Below are 19,291 nucleotides of genomic sequence, written 5' to 3'. Positions count from 1 at the left end.
GTCACGCAGGCATCTGGTCCAGCCGCCGCCCCCTGTTGGAAAAATGCACATTCCCTATCCGGTTGGGGAGTAGTTGCTAGAGGTCGCTAGCAACCAGCGTTGCCAACTTAGCGACTATATTTAGCGAGTTTTCAGACCCCCTTAGCAAATTGTTTTCTAAAAAGCAACTAGCGACAAATCTGGCGACTTTTGCTGGTGTTATTGGAGACTTATAACGACTTTTTGACATGAAAGCCAGTATCGCTTGCACACTCAACAAGCACGGGTGCTGCCGTGGGCACCTCGCCCATACCAAAGCGCTCACAGGCAGCAGATAGTCCTCAGGCAGCAGTCCCCCCCAGCTGCCATCAGAGTTCACCCCTACGCGTTCAAACCACTAATGAATGGTGCATTAGCAAAGCCGCTGCTCCCGCGCTGATTGTAATGCAGGGTGGGAGCAGCAGTAAATGTACAGTTTTCTTTGTCTAAAATAAATCAACTCCATCTTGTACATCCGATTTTGACTAAAGCTGTTCTGGTGAGGTTTGCTATGACCATTTTGATTGTTAATGTAGTTTGTTAACAACGTTTGTAACGTGCGGTGGAGATAAAGCCAGCCGCGGAGGTGTGCAGGTGGATAGCGAATGAGCAACAGCTTCTGACTTTCCAAAAGTACTCATTTATTTACAATATCAAAAATAAAAGTGCTACCTCTACCACACATTACTAAAGAGCACACTAGTCCGCGTACACACGGGAGCATCCATTACAGGAGGAGTGCGAAGAAGAACAAAAAGGGGGTGACACACCAGTCATGAGACAGGAGGCGCCGCCATGTGGTGATACACTGCATTACAATAGCAACTGTTACACGTTATGGTTAAAAATAGTCTTCTTTCACTGTTACTTTTTGTGGCTCAAAAGTTTTAACACTACTTAAAAAGACACTCAAAAAAGAAACTCTGCCAGTGCCTATTTCGGGTCACCAATTATGCAAATTAGGCGATGAGGTCATTTAGCGACTTCTAGCGACTTTTAGGACAGCCAATAGCGATTTTCCTTACCGAGGAGTTTGCAACACTGCTAGCAACTAATGCTGCACTGAGAACCTCCTCACAATGGTTTTGGCCACCAGCAGCACTCATGGTCTGGTTGTAAACTTGGGTAAACTACTGACAAACTTAGTCTGAGGAAAACTTGACTAAAATGTTGACAACTGAGTTAACTTTAAGATAGCTGCTACACAAAGCTATGCTAGTACGGAAAGAATAACAGTATAACATGAACAATCCATTAGCTCTTGCTTGCTATCTTATGACACATTTGTGCATCAGCCACTAAATCATGCAAACGATTAGACAATGCGCTGCTGTGTGACATCAGAGAAAGCTTAAAATGCAAACGGGCGGGGGGATGTAAATTTCAGTTGAGATGGAAAACAAAGTTTCACAGCGTTCAGCTACAGAAAAGCACTGTGTGCAACTTCCCACTGCCCGAACTGACTACAGCTTCTTCTTTTTCCCCCCAGCTGGCTTAAAAACAGCCCACAGTTTTCCTGAAAGAAACGACTAAAAACAATAGAGAATAACTGCTGCTTGGCTGCAGTCTCCATTCCTTTTTTCCCCCTCCTGACAAACTCTGTCGTTTGGTTTTCTCTGTTTTCCTTCACTTTATCCATCACTCGCTGACACACATAACAAGGCAGAATAAGGGGAACGAGTCCAATTCCAATCCATTCTAAATATCATAAATCAATATGGAAGGGAGCACCATCATTCCTGACTCCGAGTCAGATCTTTGCCTAATGGCTGCATTGTTCAAACACAGACTGGGAGGATCCGTTTTTTAAAGTATGAACACGTATGGTGGCCTGTGAGGGAGGTCTGCTCAGACCTGTTTGGGACTCTCTTGGCATTTTGTATTAACAGAACTGCAAAACAAGATCCTTCTGCTTTTGGGAGCAAACCATGTGACCAGCTGATCTGGAGGATACTTTTATCCTCTACTCTCCTGCACAAGTTTTCTTCACCACCTTCAGAGCTGGAGGCCTTGCTGTGTGGAGTTAGCATGTCCCAGTGCCTCGGTGGCTTCTCTAAAAGTACTCCAGCTTCCTGCCACAGACCAAACACGGACTTCTTAGGTTAATCGCCGATTCTAAATTAGACACAGCTGTGGATGCAAACCAGGTGTAGAGCTTAAAGAGGGTAGGATATGTTGCTGCGTGAAAAGGAGTGCAAAACTTTTAAACTTTTAAGGAAAAATCCAATTAAAGGCATGTCAAGACTGCGTCTGGATGTAATCAAATCTATCACTGCAGAAGCATCTCTGTGTGAAAACAGGGGCACATTTAAAATGGTTCAAAATATAACTTTTGAGGCTAGAACAGAGTTTCCTGTCTTTGTGCAAATCATAACCAATCAGCTGCTGCTTAGACCTACTTTAGAGATGGTGGAGATAAGTGGCTTGGCGTTGAGGCCTGCTCTATGAAGTTGAATGACGCATTAAGCAACCACATCAGGAAGTCTAGCTGACTTTTCTTTCCTTTTTTTAAAGAAACTAGGGGAGTTCTAACAGCTGGGCTGAAACTAAAAGCATCAGTGATGAGACACTTTTAAAAACAATTTCTGTCCTGAAAACAAAAACTAGAATACTATGAACGCATATTTTTTCAATGTATAATCAGCAGCTAATTGCTGTTTTGTAATTAGTGAAATGTAATCATGTTTACAGTTAAACTTTTACATTGTAAAATGGATCTGAGTGCAGCAGAATAGGTCCTCTTTAGGAGTTTTGGAATTGGGCTTGCTTCACTCATGGAGGTGAATCATTTATATTGTCAGTGCAAAGCTACAGCAGGTCCTAATACTTCTTTACTGTGAGCCTGACTCTGTGGCTGTTAGTGAGATGCTAACAGAGCTCATCTCACAGAGCATCTCACAGAGCTCTGAGATGCTAACAGAGCTCTGTTAGTGAGATGCTAACAGAGCTCTGTTAGCATCTCACTAACAGAGCTCTGTTAGCATCTCACTAACAGTGCAGTTGTGTCGTCGAGGATCAGTTTGATCTACGTCTTCTTCAAAGATGCAGCTCTGCGCCGTTTCTTCTGCGCTCCCTCGAGTGTGAAACTTTCACGCCTCCCACTCGTCCCACACGTGACACTGCCGGACACCTCGGCGTGAAGGAGTTAGGTGTTACAACTCAAAGTTAATCCGAAGTGTAACACGTTCAGCAAGGTGACAATAACACACAGGCTCATCCGCACAGTGACTGAGAATAACAGGGACGTGTTTTCATTAATATGAAACCTGTTTGTGCGACTTCAGCCGCTCACACTAGAGAAACAGGACGTCCCTCAGGTCTTCCTCTGTCATTGTGTGGATGCCTTTGGCACTTAACTACTCCCTCAGTTTTAATCCAATTTTCGCTATTACAACTTTCTGCTAATGCCGGCTATGACTTTTGGTGCTCATAACTTCTATACTTTTTGAGATATTGAATTTTTTATGCAATATTTTTTGCCCATTTCTGCCACATTATCAGTGGGGTCACTAGTTTTACTTGCCCGGTTGAGCTGTGTTTTAGCTCAGTGAGATGAGCATCCGTTCTCAGACTGGGAGGCCCGGGTTCAAATCCCGCTCATGGAAACATTTCTTTCAGTTAACAGTTAAACTTTTTTAAATCTTTTCTGCAGAAATTCTGCTCATTCACCTCTTTTCCGCAAAATTTTTAGCCTTTTCACCTCTTATCAGCACAATTCTGAGTTTGGCTCAGTGAGATGAGTAGCCGCCTTGAGACCAGAAGGGCCAGGTTCGAATCCTGCTCAGGGCAATGTTTTTTCAGCAGACATCTTCAGCGTTAAGGCATCCACACAGCATTTTCGCAGGAAATGCAAATTTTTCTAGTTTTGTTTGTTCTTCAGACACTTAAAAATGACTAAAAATATCATTTACAACATTTTTGGTCATCTTTTGCAGTCTTTTTGGGGCTGTGGTCATTTTTCATCTTTCGCGGCCCTTTTTGCTCTTTTGTCACATGTTCGTGCAGTCATTTTGAGCGCATTTGTGTTCAATTCAATTCAATTCAATTCAATTTTATTTATATAGCGCCAAATCACAACAAAAGTCGCCTCAAGGCGCTTCATAGATACAGAGAAAAACCCAACAATCATATGACCCCCTATGAGCAGCACTTTGGCGACAGTGGGAAGGAAAAACTCCCTTTTAACGGGAAGAAACCTCCGGCAGAACCAGGCTCAGGGAGGGGCGGGGCCATCTGCTGTGATTGGTTGGGGTGAGAGAAGGAAGACAGGATAAAGACATACTGTGGAAGCATGCGTTCATTTTCCATCTTTTGTTGTTGTTTTTTCTCGTTCCATGTAACCAGTTTATCTGTTCTAAAAGTGACATCGTGGGTCACACCAACGCACACCAAGATAGATCAGCGATGTTGCTTCTTGCTAAATATTTCACCTATAAGGACATGCGAGATAGCGACTCTTAAACGCCAAGTTCAACCTCACCATCTAAAACGAACCCAAAACAATCAGGTTCCTTTCACCTCTCGCCTTTTGTGAGCAAGACGTGATATAGGAAGTGCTTTCCTGCACTTTGCAGCCTTCTTACATAAATGTGATGTAGGTTATGCTTCTGAGCACAGCCGTGGCAGGAAGGTCTGTCGAAGCAAGGAATGAAAAGTGAGTCACAACCCTCCCTCCTGCTACTCAGCGAGAGACAGAAAAAGCATTTAACAGATGAGTGAAAGCCTAAGCGACTGCAACTGTCTACACTTGTGCACACATGAGAAGGATTTTAGAAAAATGGCAACCACTTTAATTTAATTCAGGTGAAACCCTCTTGGCAGCGGCGCTCAGTTTCACAGAGCTTTTTGTCCTCACAATCATCTCGGTTATTTGCAGAGCGTGGGGATGTTGTTGGAGACGCAGAGTCGACGCTCTGTGGAAGCGGCCCTGCTGGAAGAGCGCAGAGCAAATGGGTCAGCATTGTTCGTCGGCCCACATACCGGCTCCGCTCGACGCTGGGCACAAAAACTCCACTGAGGACGTGCACGTTCACGCTCCCGGCCTGAATAAAACCCTGTTTGCTCAGATTTCAGCCTCTACGGGGGCAAAGAATAGGAGACGGCTCGCAGGCGCACCGCTGCTGCATGAGGATTTCTGAATAAACGCCACATGTGACATAATTCAAAGCAGCATTAACGTCACACGGTAGATTTCCTGAAACGAAGCAGGCTAACAGACATTTTGTGATAAATGACACCGCTTGGTATTTGCGGTATGGTAAGAAAATATGCGGTGCTGAGTGCAGGGCTGTTTGTTGCCGAGCGATTTACAGGATAACGTATGAGACGTCAGCCAATGAGCTTCTAATATGTCATATTAAAACAGACGACACAGCATGCAGTCAGGTTTGTCAGAGCAGGACAGAAATGTCCAAAATGAACCGACTTCTAGTTTGCAGTTTTAAAAGATTCAATCAGAAAATTATTGTCTTTTAATGCTTTTGAAAATAAAACTAAAAAGACTGCATGCAAAGATGGAGGCTTAACTGATACCTGCAGGTTGTTTTTGCATTCTCAGCTGCAATAGTTTCACGACTAGTGTTCACAAAGCATGAGGGTCACAGACAATGACAATGACCCCTCAGTGTGGTTATTTTTAATCAGTATTCTGACGCATATCCAGACCCACCCAAGCAGAGATGCCCAGACCTCCTCCAGCTCCTCTGGGGTGTTCCCAAGCCAGCTGAGGGACACCTCTCCAGCGTGTCCCGGGTCTCCTCCCAGCTACACCTCACCTACGAGGCCTCCAGGAGGCATCTTAGTCGGATGCCTCTGCTTGATCCCTTCGATATGATAACGATACATGGACTGAACCCATTTACGCACATTCATATAGGCACTTCTTTTCTCCATCTAACTGCTTACAGTCTAACATTCAGACTCCAATCAATGCATCAAGAGCAACTCGGGGTTCAGTTTCTTCTCCTCACCCCACCTCTAAGGCTGAGCCCAGACACCCTTCAGAAGAAGTTCATAATAAAGTCGTCTGCTCACTGCCCAGAGTTCAAAGACATCCTTATAGGTCTGTCATAGACTGGTTAGCAAAACCTTTTCAAACACCATTTGTGTACTACACATTTATAACAACCGTTACAGTTTTTCGTTTTCAAATATTTTTTAATTTCAAGTGTTGTTTAAATGTCTTTGTTATCTTTAAATTAATATATACAAGATATCGGATAATACGTAAGAAATGAGGAAGTATTAGAATACAAACACAATACTTTGTTGAGGTGAACGTCACACAGCCGTGCGGTCATACACATGCACCGATTCTTCTTCATGTTTGTTAAAATGGTAAATGGCCTGTATTTGTATAGCATTTGTATATATATATATATATAAATATGTAAATAAATATAAATATAGTATTTGTATATTTTTACTTTTACTTTACTTTTATGTTTCCCAGTTAGTTTTAGTTTACTTTCAATTAAAGATAATAACCTACCCACCTCCTCAAATTGAAATAAACAATTAAAAAACAATAAATCATATGACACTGAGATAATAAATCCCCCCCCACACACACACACATACACACCTCCCAGCTACTAAATTATAGTTTATACAATTACTTCAAACTGCAAACATTTTCTGAAGTTCTCAGCAGATTTTAAAGAAACATCTGCTGTGGCTTTACATCCAAAATACCAACAAAATATCAATTTAAATTAAAATAATTCAAGTGCGACCAATATAGCAGCGCTCTTTCAGTATCTGCATTTATAACAGCTGATAAATGAAAATGTAAGAAGTAAAGCAGAGATGAAAGAAACACCCTTCAGCCATGTTGTAATTGTTGATGTTACATCTTTTGCCCACCAGGGGGCACTCTGCAACTTCCCTGTCAGGAACAGAGGGAAGTTTATGTGACAATAAAATGATTTTTTTTAACTGCATTTATCAAAATATCTTAATTACTGGTAAATATCTGCACATAACAAACGTTAGGAAAATGTGTTGGCGATTTGTGTCTTGCAAAGAAAAGGACAACGTATCATTTCATCATTATACATCAGTATCGTTCTTACAAATCTTGTATTTGAGGCTACAATGAGTAAATAATAATAATAATAATTACAAAAAAAATATGGGATGTATTTTTGTGTAATCCCACTTTGAACCACAAGATGGCGCTGGGTATTTAACCTGGCACACCGTTAAGGACATTTTCATATTGGTGCCCTGGAAAGGGGCAACTCTGATGTTAACAGTAACGTGGTGACTTTGAATTAACTGCAATAATTGCCTTTTGCAGAGGCTGGTTACACAAATAACTACGGAGTCGTTATCAAAAGAGCTGCACGTTATTTTTCTATTAATCAGCTAGTTTCTCGATACCTCATCCTGTAAATGAAAACACTTGCATATAACCCCTGATTCCTCACACATATCTCAGGGTGTCACGGACTCGCTGTGTTACGCCCATGAGATAATGCATAAAGGCGACCAACAATCAGTGTAAGGCAAAAGTTGAGCCGTGACATATATATATATATATATCCATTTTCCCTGAAAGCTCTACGAAGTCATCGACTATATCGGAAAGCCTTTTCTGAAATAATAACAGCTCCCAAGGTGTTGCACACTGCAGCGAGCAGTTCTGCAAACTCCTCCAGCGTGGGTGTGATAGGCAGACGTCCAAAGGGCCTTTAACAAGGTGTGCTGATAAAACACGCTTTGAGGAAAATGTCATGAGATAATAACAACAGACGGGGGAAATCACAGGGTTTAATTGTTCTGCTAACAATTACAACTGATCCCTACTGACGCGGGTCCTGTTGCAGTTAATGCAGTAATTACAGAGTGTGTGATTCCTCCAGACTCTTCAGCTCCTAAAATAATGGCCATGTTGTTTCTTTTGCTGCTGGATTTCCTCCTTTATGTCTACTGGTTAAACAATCCCATTAGATCCCATCCAGGTCTGTTTTCATTGGCTCAATCAGCTGATTACCAGGACCTGTAGGCCTGCACATCCGCAGAGGAAAGAGCCTCCATGTGATCACATGACCAAAGAGATGTCACCTCGTCAGAGCATCCTCTTTCTCTCGGCCTCCCTCTGACAGGCAGGAAGCAGCAGCGCTTTGTTTGGTCAGGTTGCTGGAGCAGACCTTCAGCTGGTTTCATGTTACACACCTAAAGCCTAAACCCCCCTCCCCCACAGATGGCTTTTATTCCAACACATTAAAGGAAGAAGATCTTAGCTGTTAATATTTAAAACGCAAACGCAACAACCCCTCCCAGAGTCAAAGGACGAGCTCAAAGCGGGAGAGAGGCACCTGGGAAGCGGGCAGGGTCGCCGGGAAGGTGAGGAGAAGTGATGGAGGCGTGGCGGGGAGGGGTTCCAGATTAGGAGCAGGAGGGAAAGCAGTGACAGGCTGCCTTCATCCAACTGCGTCAACAGCAGACTGTGCGTAATCTGGGTGCGCGTTCAGACACGAAAAGGCAAACAGCAAAACTGGAATGTGTAACGCAGCATATTATGAGGAAAGTGTGTGTGTGTGTGTGTGTGTGTGTGTGTGTGTGTGTCGGAAGGTTTCTTACCGTGGCCGAGGTCAGGCTGCTGTCCGCGAGCGTGAGGTGATGCGGCTCCCATCTCCGCAGGAACTTGGAGGTGAGGATCTTGCTGAGGAAGGTGCGGGGGTGTTTGACCACGCACACCTGGATGTCCCCCTCATGGAGCAGCTTGTATCGCATCCCGCTGCTGCTGCAGTGATGCAGGGACCTCTTGCACGGCCCCGCGCCCAGCTTCGTGTTGTTATTGCTCTCCGACATGTCCGCCAGCAGAGGCTTGTTCTCCTCGCACTGGTAGAACTGATTGTTGTGCGGCTCGCTGCCTTCAACGCCGCCGCCGCTGGTGAAATCCATAGTTGTGTGTAATCCAACAGTTTCTGCTCTCAAGGAGGGGAGAGTGAGCGCGTCGCCACGACACGACAATCCGACATGAATATATAAAAAAAATCCAATAATAATAATTTAAAATAAAAATGAGGTCGTTCAGATCGAGCTTGGGGGTGGGGGGTGAGGGGGGGTACCTACCTACCAACCAACTGCTACAACACGACCTCGGTTACTGTAGACAGGCGCAGAAACGCCACCGATCAGTGTCTCAAGGCAGCAGATCCAGATGTGGGGAGATTTTCGTGACACACTGCAAATAATCCACCATTTCCCTCCCCGCACAATGCCCCATAAATTGTCTCCACGGTGCGCGTCTCGCCTCCCCCTCCACCACCGCCACCAACGAGCTACTCAATATGTTAGGGCCATGGCCTTATCCATTCCGTCCGCCCTGGCTCCAAACGCAATAATCCACAGCGAGAAACGTGCGGGATTCACGCGAAAACGGGACGCGTATCCAATGGCGGCGACCGTGGGCTCCTCCGTGGGATTTTGTGGTCATTACAAGCTCACTGGCACGGTTTCCTTTTATTCAGTCTTTTCCCCCTATCTTGGTGTAAAGCAGCCAGCACTCTCCGGCAGCGCCGAGCCGATTGGTCCTCGCTCGTTCATGTGACACCGGACTGACGTCAATGGGGAGGTGAGCGGATGAGCCGTGTGTCTTTTGCGCTTGAGTGTCTGCCGAGGGCGCACGCTCGAGCTTCGCTCACCCTCCTCCCCCGTGCGCGCAGAAAAATGGAGGAGGGCGCAGCGACTTCAGGCGAATCCTCATTTTCTTTTCCCGGTTCTGAGGAAATGATGCAGCGTCGTCACTTTCCAGGGAAGGAAAAGACGATCGCTGGCGGGCTGATGCGTGCAGGCGACGGGCAGTTTACACAGCTCCGAGCTGCTGATCGAAAACAGCCCCCACGGCCAGATTAGATACATCTGCCATTTGCAAAGGCAGAGGTTCGTTTTCTGTGGCTCTCAGAGACAACTTTGTGAACAGAAATGGGGAACAGAAAGGGAAAGGATTGATTTTTTTTTAAAGTAATACACATTATGCACATAAAATGAAGAAATTTGTATTTACAGGCCTATATGTTGGATATCATTTGTTATAAATTCAGAAACCAGATCAGACAGAAAAGTAAATGATCCCTTTAAGTGTATAGACTCAGCAGTTCTGATAATATGACAGCAGCTGGGAATGATTATTTGAAAGCAGAACATAAAGCCCGAGAGCTTCACTGCATTATGTTCCAGTATGTGCTGAACATGAATCTTTTGCAAGAATGAATGCAGGAAAGTTCTACATTTAAAACGTATGCAGGTAAATCGGAATCATGAAGAGGCTGCTATGAAAGCTGCAACCACCAAACACCTGCAGAGGGTCAGATAAGTCCTGAAGAGTCAGCTGCATGATCAGGTACCCTGCTGGGATAATAAGCTGACCAAAGGAGGAGATAGGAGCCACTGACTCTGACTGACATGGGGGCTTTCTCTCCAGCACCCTGAAACTGTGTGCTAAGTGGAAGAAAGGTGGCTGGGGACTAGTGAGTGTCAGAGCCGCTGTCCAGGAGGAAACAACAGATCCATGAGTACATCTGGAAGATGGCCACAACTGATGGTGTGCTTAGTGAAAACCTCAGGCAGCAGCAACCTGAGAAAGGGGAGGGCCCTGCACAGCATATCTGATGGAAGAAGTGACTAAAGTGGCTAATAATTGAGAAATCCAAGTTGAACTGAAAGACAGCACAGAGGGGCTAATCATGGCAGCACAGGAACGAGCTCTGAGCACAAGCTCCATAACATAAAATAAGTGTACATAACAGCAGGGTGCAAGATGCTAGCAGGCAGGGCATACGTGGAAGTCATTCTCGAGTGATCGAGCGGAGAAACTGGTGATGACTAACCAACTGTACGTAGTGGTGGTAGACAAGCAGAGAAAGATAAGACTTTTAGCGATACCAAATGACAGCAACATCAGAAAGAAGGGAAACGAGAAGCTGGAGAAGATGTGGAAGGTGAAAGTAACAGTGGTCCCAGTGGGAATCGGAGCGCGGGAACAACATCCGAGATCTCTGTTCTAGGAACAGCTAAGATACTGCGCAGGACCCTCAAGCTCCCAGGCCTCTGGTAGGACCCGAGTTTGACGGATAAAAGACAAGAGGGGAATTTATATATCTCAGCAGGTGCAAGCTGAAGGCTTTCCTGTGGCCCTAAGAGTCCCTGAACCGAAACCTCATCTGAAATCTGTGCATAGCCTCAAACGGACACAGTAAAGCATGCAAGACAGACGAAGAGTCTCTTGAGCAAGAATGTGACAAGCCACCACAAAGGAGAACTGAAAAACCCAACTGCTACAAAAAGCATGTACATTTACATAGGTGCCATAACATCTGTCACATGTGCTGTGTGACTGTCTTTGGACATTTGGACCTCATCCTGTGCTCGTGGAGTCTTATTCTGACAATTTGGTCAGAAACCTGCATCCGAGTAGCCCACTCAAGGTCATTTTATAGGGCTGTGGCAGCGGTCTCGCTGCTCCCCCTCTTCCAAAGGAGCAGATACCAATCCTGCTGCTGGGTTGATGGCCTTCTATGGCCCATCTCCCATTATCTCTCCCAGACTCTTGAGGCTTTGGAAGCCAAGTATCCATAATTCGAAATTTTGAGTTATCTTTCTTGAAATTCTGAGAAAAATAACTCAAATTTTTGACTTAGTGCTGCCAATCAGTAATCTACGTGAATTATGTCATTTCCTTGTTACCTGGAAGCTAAAGCCCTCAGCTACAAACGCTACAGCTAACCTACCAGGTCATGAATGCACAAGTATTTTCAGCATGGCTTCACAAATGATGAAATCCTTCTGTTGTTAACCACATGGCGTTACTATCAGCAAACGTACTCTCGAAAGCGCCAGTTTGTTGCAATCTAGGTTTCAAGTTACTTTTCTCAAAATTTCGAGTTAATAAGTTGAAATTTTGAGGAAAATAACTTGAAATTTCCATATGAGGCTGTTCTGCAAGACATAGCAAACTTTGCATGATCTTATAAAAGTCTCCTGGCTACGATGTGACAAAGACACCGACAAAAAGGTAAAACTAGAGAAACATGAGTGAGGAGGGACAAGATGAGAGCGATGGTACGTGGAGAGCACTTGCAAAACTATCACCTGTTGGATGTTTTATTGTTGCTTCTTCAGTGCACATGTGTGTCTGTGTCGGTTCTCAGTCATCCAGGTCGTGGTAGTCTTGATTGTTTGCAAAAAGACAGCTTCCAGTTATTGTTGTTTATCAAGTTTTTCCTTAGTTTTTTTGAGAAGCCTAGAATAAATAGACTTTCTCAAATTAAAGTTGACCCCTGGTATTTGCAGGGAGACCTGTCTAAAAATGCTGAAAACTGCCTATTTTAACAGGTCAAACAGAAGATATACCTTAAGGTATCATCCTAAAAACACTTTGCAAATGCCAGCCAATAGGGTGTAAGTAGCATTGTGCCTATTTCAGCTTCCCAAAGCTGCATTTTCTTTCCCGGAAGCTTTGTGTTCAGAATTTCCACATAATTTTTTAAGAACAAAACCCAAACATTTTATTGCTATTTTACTGTGTTTACATTAATATTAATATTTGAAAATTAGTAAATAATGATTTAGACCCCTCACATCCTGGCCACTCCCTGTTTGAACTGTTGCCCTCAGGCAGACAGTAATCGCAGTCAATCAGCTAAGGACGAATAGACTCAAACACAGCTGTTATCCAACTGCAATAACACATCTGAATGCTACAAAAAAATGTCCATCACGCCACTCGTGTTAATCTATGCACGGTCTGAAGCATGTATGTGGGAATGTATGTGAATGTTTACTGTTACGTCTTATTAGTATTTTAAGTATTCTATTTTATTTATTGAATTTTATTGTTTTATTTATATTTTGATGTTGCTAGGGATGATGCAATGATCGGGGACCATTCTTAATTTTGTTGTACCTGTGACAATGACAATAAAGTTTCTGATTTTTATCATTCAAAAATGTATTTAGCCATGAAAATACTAAACATATTTTTGCCCCAGCAGAATGACTAACCAACAGGATTATGTCCACATCCGAAGGAATGTAATGAATGCTGCAGCCGTCAGAGGACATTGTACATCTTTGGTTTTACTCTCGTCCATCAGCAGGTTTGGACTCCGACGGGTTTATTTTGGATCGCAAAGATCAACTTCCACAACTTGCCAACGTCCGTCATAGATGTCTCATCCGAGCGGATGTTGAACAATACGAGCCCCGGAGTCATGCCTTCCCAGCTACTGCTGACAGTCACCGTGACTCATGTTTCCACTAACTCACATACACAGGTGGGTCATAAAAAAATGCTTCCCAGGTAGATGCTTTACTTTGTGGCTGATTTTCCTAACCTTCTGTGCATTTCAGCTCCGTTACCTGTTTAGTCGTATTCATGGCAGAACTTCCATCCACAGAGGCCGTTTATCTGCGCATCATACAAATCAGCAGAAATACAAACATGTATTTGAATGACAAATACGCAGGTGATGAGGGGGCGGCGATATTTATCCATCACGGGTAATCTCCCTTTGATTAAGTGTGATCTCTGTGGTTTTTCTTAAGTATTACACTCCACATCCTGAACACATCACTGAAGAAAAGGATGAGAAAAAAAGCAGAAAAAATAGAGAGCACCAAGCCCGATTGTGTTCTGTGTACTTAATGACATCATGAGGCTCCAAAGTAAGAGTAACTACGCATTTGTTATCATGAACTCGGTTTCAGCATTCAGAAATACAAATAGATGGAATTTAAAGAGAAAACATCAGCCTATCGAGATGTAATATGATGCAAACAGACACGTAAAAAACATAAAGTTAAAATAACAACAAAGACAAAAGAGAAAACGACCCCACGGAGATGCAATGTGACCACAAAGAGACACAAAGATACTAAAAGGAGCTACAAAAAACCACAAAGAGACAGAAAGTTATTACAGACAAAGCGACAGCAGACACTTCTGTGTTTTTACAAACATGTAAGAGTGAGAGCAAAGGTTCAGACAGCGTTTAAACTCTACCGACATACACTTGACGCAGATTTGTAACAAGTTTGATTTTACTGAACAAGCTATAGGCAACACCTCGACTGTGCAAGCCTGCACCTGGAAAAAAAAGATGTTAGATGTCCTAAAAATGTGGCGGCCCTTAGCGGCTGGAAACACAGTGAGATGGACCAAGGCAAGTGTGGTGACACAAAAGTATTTATTTGCTATACAGCTCTCCTTACAACAATTAACTTGTCGAGCTTCTTCACAGCACAAAATCCACCTCTAACGACAACTGGCAGCCTTAAATATGTTCAGCTGTCACAGACTAAACCATTCTTCCACTCTCAGGTAAATTCTTAAATCCCAACCTTCCACCACAGTATACAATATATCAATAAGAATAAATAAATACATTTCACGTTTTCATATTAATAAATAGTTTACACTTGTTACACCAAACCCAGTATTATAAAAACCCAGAAACCCAAGCACAACAAGAGTCACCACACTCTCGTTACCAATGGTCTCTCCCGGAACCTTTAAATGGTGTCTGGACCCCCGGGGAAACATTTGCCCAAACACCTTGAAGAGGACACAGGTAAGAAAGGTGAGTAATCATTATCTTACAAACACTTATTTGCACCACTTTTATCCCTAGATTTCACACACACAAACTTGCATTAGTTTTCCTTACTGGTAAACCTCAATCACCATTCTTTTCTCCTGACAGACAACCACCACATTCCTTGATGAGGAGCAGCTGTGCAGGATCTGGAATAAGGCTACCAACTGATTTTAAAATTCCCAATAAATATTTAAACTTCTTGTGTGCAAGTCCATGCTTAAAGTGCAATGCTAAATAAAGTGCTTGATAAAGTGCTTTTAATAAAGTGAAAGGTGTGCTCTAAAGTGCTATACAGATAATATAATATAAATATAGTAAGGGAGTCCTCTTCCTTACAGTGGGAAATAACCATTTTTTTCATCCCTCAAACACTTTAGGTCAAAGGGGGATCACATCTTCATATATACACAGGGAACAGACCCACCCCCAAAAAAAGAGAGAAAAAGGTTTGGACATGAGAAAACTTTATTAAGATTGGAACATGCACTCCACAGATACTTTATTATGAACACATTGCTAGTGCCGGTGTTGTGCCATAAACTGATTTCCAATGTTTGTGTATTTTTTTTATGTGTAATATCTTTACGTATGTTCATAAATAGACTTTGGTGAACAGCGTTTACAAAGGGGTTATATAGAGAATTAAAAAATTATCTGTTTTTCAAGTATCTTTACAACTCTGTGTTATTGTACTTACATTATAACCAATCCGGTCCTTTATCCCCACTTAAAATATTGTTACTGAACTATTGTAATATTTGAGCCATTTCTGCTGTCCAACTACTTCTTACAAAAGACATTTTTAATGTTAATGAGATTTTTTTAACTGCATAAATAAAGGTTATATAAAAGTCACTGCCAAAAACTGATTGCAGCTTCTACCTTGTTACACGAATGTTGTTTGTGGCTCAAGATGACTTTATGTCATCCATAAGGGATGCATTTGACATATGTTTCATATATTATGGCCCAACAAGTTACTTCTTTCTCTTCAGCACTGTAGCCAGGCTGACAAAAAGTCAGAGCTCTTTTGAGCCAACCATCCCTTTAACGTTAACTAGTGATGACTTCATGAACTTCTTCACAAATAAAATTTTTATCATTAGAGAAAAAATTACCAATAATCATCCCACAGATGTAATATTATCTACAGCTACTCTTAGTTCCATTGATGTTAAGTTAGACTCTTTTTCTCCAATCAATCTTTCTGAGTTATCTTCAATAATTACTTCCTCCAAACCATCAACGTGTCTTTTAGACCCCATTCCTACAAAACTGCTCAAAGAAGTCCTGCCATTGATTAATTCTTCGATCTTATATATGATCAACCTATCTCTAATAATCGGCTATGTACCACAGGCCTTCAAGGTGGCTGCAGTTAAACCTTTACTCAAAAAGCCATCTCTAGACCCAGCAGTCTTAGCTAATTATAGGCCAATCTCCAACCTTCCTTTCATATCAAAAATCCTTGAAAGAGTAGTTGTCAAACAGCTAACAGATCATCTGCAGAGGAATGGTTTATTTGAAGAGTTTCAGTCAGGTTTCAGAGTTCATCACAGCACAGAAACAGCTTTAGTGAAGGTTACAAATGATCTTCTTATGGCCTCTGACAGTGGACTCATCTCTGTGCTTGTCCTTCTTGACCTTAGTGCAGCATTCGATACTGTTGACCATAATATCCTATTAGAGCGATTAGAACATGCTGTAGGTATTACAGGTATTGCACTGCAGTGGTTTGTATCATATCTATCTAATAGACTCCAATTTGTGCATGTAAATGGAGAGTCCTCTTCACACACTGAGGTTAATTATGGAGTTCCACAGGGTTCAGTGCTAGGACCAATTCTGTTTACATTATACATGCTTCCCCTAGGCAGCATCATTAGAAGACATAGCATACATTTTCACTGCTATGCAGATGACACCCAGCTCTATCTGTCCATAAAGCCAGATAACACACACCAATTAGTTAAACTGCAGGAATGTCTTAAAGACATAAAGACTTGGATGGCCACTAACTTTCTGCTTCTTAACTCAGATAAAACTGAGGTCATTGTACTCGGCGCTGAAAAGCTTAGAAATATGGTATCTAACCAGATTCTTACTCTGGATGGCATTACCTTGGCCTCCAGTAACACTGTGAGGAACCTTGGAGTCATTTTTGACCAGGATATGTCCTTCAACGCACATATTAAACAAATATGTAAGACTGCGTTCTTCCATTTGCGCAACATCTCTAAAATTAGAAATATCCTGTCTCAGAGTGATGCTGAAAAACTAGTTCATGCATTTATTACTTCCAGGCTGGACTACTGCAATTCATTATTATCAGGATGTCCAAAAAACTCACTGAAAAGCCTTCAGTTAATCCAAAATGCTGCAGCAAGAGTACTGACAGGGACTAGAAAGAGAGATCATATTTCTCCTGTTTTGGCTTCCCTTCATTGGCTTCCTGTTAAATCCAGAATTGAATTCAAAATCCTGCTCCTCACATACAAGGTCTTAAATAATCAGGCCCCATCTTATCTTAATGACCTTGTAGTACCATATCACCCTATTAGAGCACTTCGCTCCCACTCTGCAGGCCTACTTGTTGTTCCTAGAGTATTTAAAAGTAGAATGGGAGGGAGAGCCTTCAGTTTTCAGGCCCCTCTTCTGTGGAACCAGCTTCCAGTTTGGATTCAGGAGACAGACACTATCTCTACTTTTAAGATTAGGCTTAAAACTTTCCTTTTTGCTAAAGCATATAGTTAGGGCTGGACCAGGTGACCCTGAATCCTCCCTTAGTTATGCTGCAATAGATGTAGGCTGCCGGGGGATTCCCATGATGCATTGAGTTTTTCCTTTCCAGTCACCTTTCTCATTCACTATGTATTAACAGACCTCTCTGTATTGAATCATATCTGTTATTAATCTCTGTCTCTCTTCCACAGCATGTCTTTTATCCTGTCTTCCTTCTCTCACCCCAACCAATCACAGCAGATGGCCCCGCCCCTCCCTGAGCCTGGTTCTGCTGGAGGTTTCTTCCTGTTAAAAGGGAGTTTTTCCTTCCCACTGTCGCCAAAGTGCTGCTCATAGGGGGTCATATGATTGTTGGGCTTTTCTCTGTATCTATGAAGCGCCTTGAGGCGACATTTGTTGTGATTTGGCGCTATATAAATAAAATTGAATTGAATTGAATTGAATTGAACTTATAGCAGTTTAAATACGAGCAATCACTTTTTGGCACAACACCGGGCTTGGACGCCCTTGTTCATTCAGAACTGCCTCACTTCTTCACAGCACAGATTCAAGGTGGTGAATCCTCAGATTCTGGTCCGTGTTGACGTGACAGCATCACACAGTTGCTGTAGATTTGTCGGCTTCACATCCACGACGGGAATCTCACGTTCCACCACATCCCAAAGGCTCTGCGGCTGCGCTAGGTTGAGATCTGGTGACTGTGGAGGCCGCTGGAGCGCAGGGAACTGGTTCAGGAAACCAGTTTTGAGATGATTTGAGCTTTGTGACGCTGCGTGCTGGACGCACCCGTCAGAAGATGGTACAGTGTGGTCATAAAGAGACTGACACGGTGAGCAATAATACTCAGGCATGCTGCTGCATTTAAATTATGCTCATTTATTTCTGAGGGGCCCAAAGCATAAACCCACCAATCTGAACCACAGTTGTGCTGTGTGTGGGTTTTCTTGTCTGGGCCTCCGTACCTGTGTAAAATGTAGGGCAGCTCACATCTATAATGTGGGCATACTGTGGGTACGCCACGGGCTCTCTCTGTTTACTGTGGGCTGTCCACACTAAACTGTCAGCGTGGCTCAGATTTCACACCTGTACTGGGCCATAGTGGGGTCTGTTCATACCCTGAGTGGGCAGTTTGCAGGGTTTTCACCCAGAATTATCGCTCACTGTGTATTTCTCAGATTATCCTCAGGTTACTCTACACATGATTAATTATATCAACCACTCAGCCCATCTAGCACCAACAATCATGTCAGGTTAAGAGTCACTGAGATTACTTCTCTTCCCTATTCTGAGTGGTTTAATCTTGAAATACGAGTTGTTGCAATGCGATTGGCTGATTAGACAATTGCATGGTGTACCTAACAAAGCAGCGAGTGAGTCCTTATGAAGGAGAAAGGCTGTTAAAAGAGAGAGGAGCTTAAAATCTCTTCCCAAAGGTCCCAAACCACAACACCTACCTCAGTATCACCTCTGAGGTTTACACCTGCTTCCGCTGGGTCATCTCACCTTTCTCGTAGAGACCCCACCCCTACCATACTGCCAACAGTGCCTCAAAAAAAAGCCCATCCTGTTGCAACACCTCGGGCCCTCCGGTGAGTGTTGTTCAGGAGACGAGTTATAACAGGGAGCGTCATCTGTAGTCTTATTGGAAAAAATCCCCCTTGTCTAATAAAGGTATATCAATTAAATTCAAACAAAATGCAAAGGAAATGATGCAAGTCCCATCAAGGATGGAGTTTGTCATACAGACTCGGCAATAATGAAAATAATCTTGAAATAACATCTGACGACCGTTTCCACTGAAATTGCATGAACTGTTTTGGGAATTACAGCCATCCTGTGCTCTCACTGCATTCAGGATCGTTTTTTTCCAGTGCCTCACAAAGATGGTCTTACTGGGTTGAGATCAGGTTACTCGCTTGGCCTTG

General features: G+C 43.0%; 1 protein-coding gene across 1 annotated transcript in view; it reads right to left on the bottom strand.

Annotated features, from left to right (window-relative positions):
- Positions 1-9,601, bottom strand: part of cmip (c-Maf inducing protein) — a 46,400-nt gene extending 36,799 nt beyond the window's left edge. Inside the window, exon 1 of the mRNA XM_087844190.1 lies at positions 8,605-9,601. Within this exon, the coding sequence (XP_087700316.1) occupies positions 8,605-8,928 (324 nt within the window). The 5' untranslated portion in view covers positions 8,929-9,601. The remainder of the gene's footprint in view (positions 1-8,604) is intronic.
- Positions 9,602-19,291: the final 9,690 nt, after the last annotated feature.

The sequence above is a fragment of the Neolamprologus brichardi genome, chromosome 7 (genome assembly GCF_056152115.1).
Source record: "Neolamprologus brichardi isolate AB-2024 chromosome 7, ASM5615211v1, whole genome shotgun sequence".
Lineage (NCBI taxonomy): Eukaryota > Metazoa > Chordata > Actinopteri > Cichliformes > Cichlidae > Neolamprologus > Neolamprologus brichardi.
The sequence above is the reverse complement of the archived record's forward strand: the minus strand, read 5'-3'. Positions and strand labels throughout refer to the sequence as shown.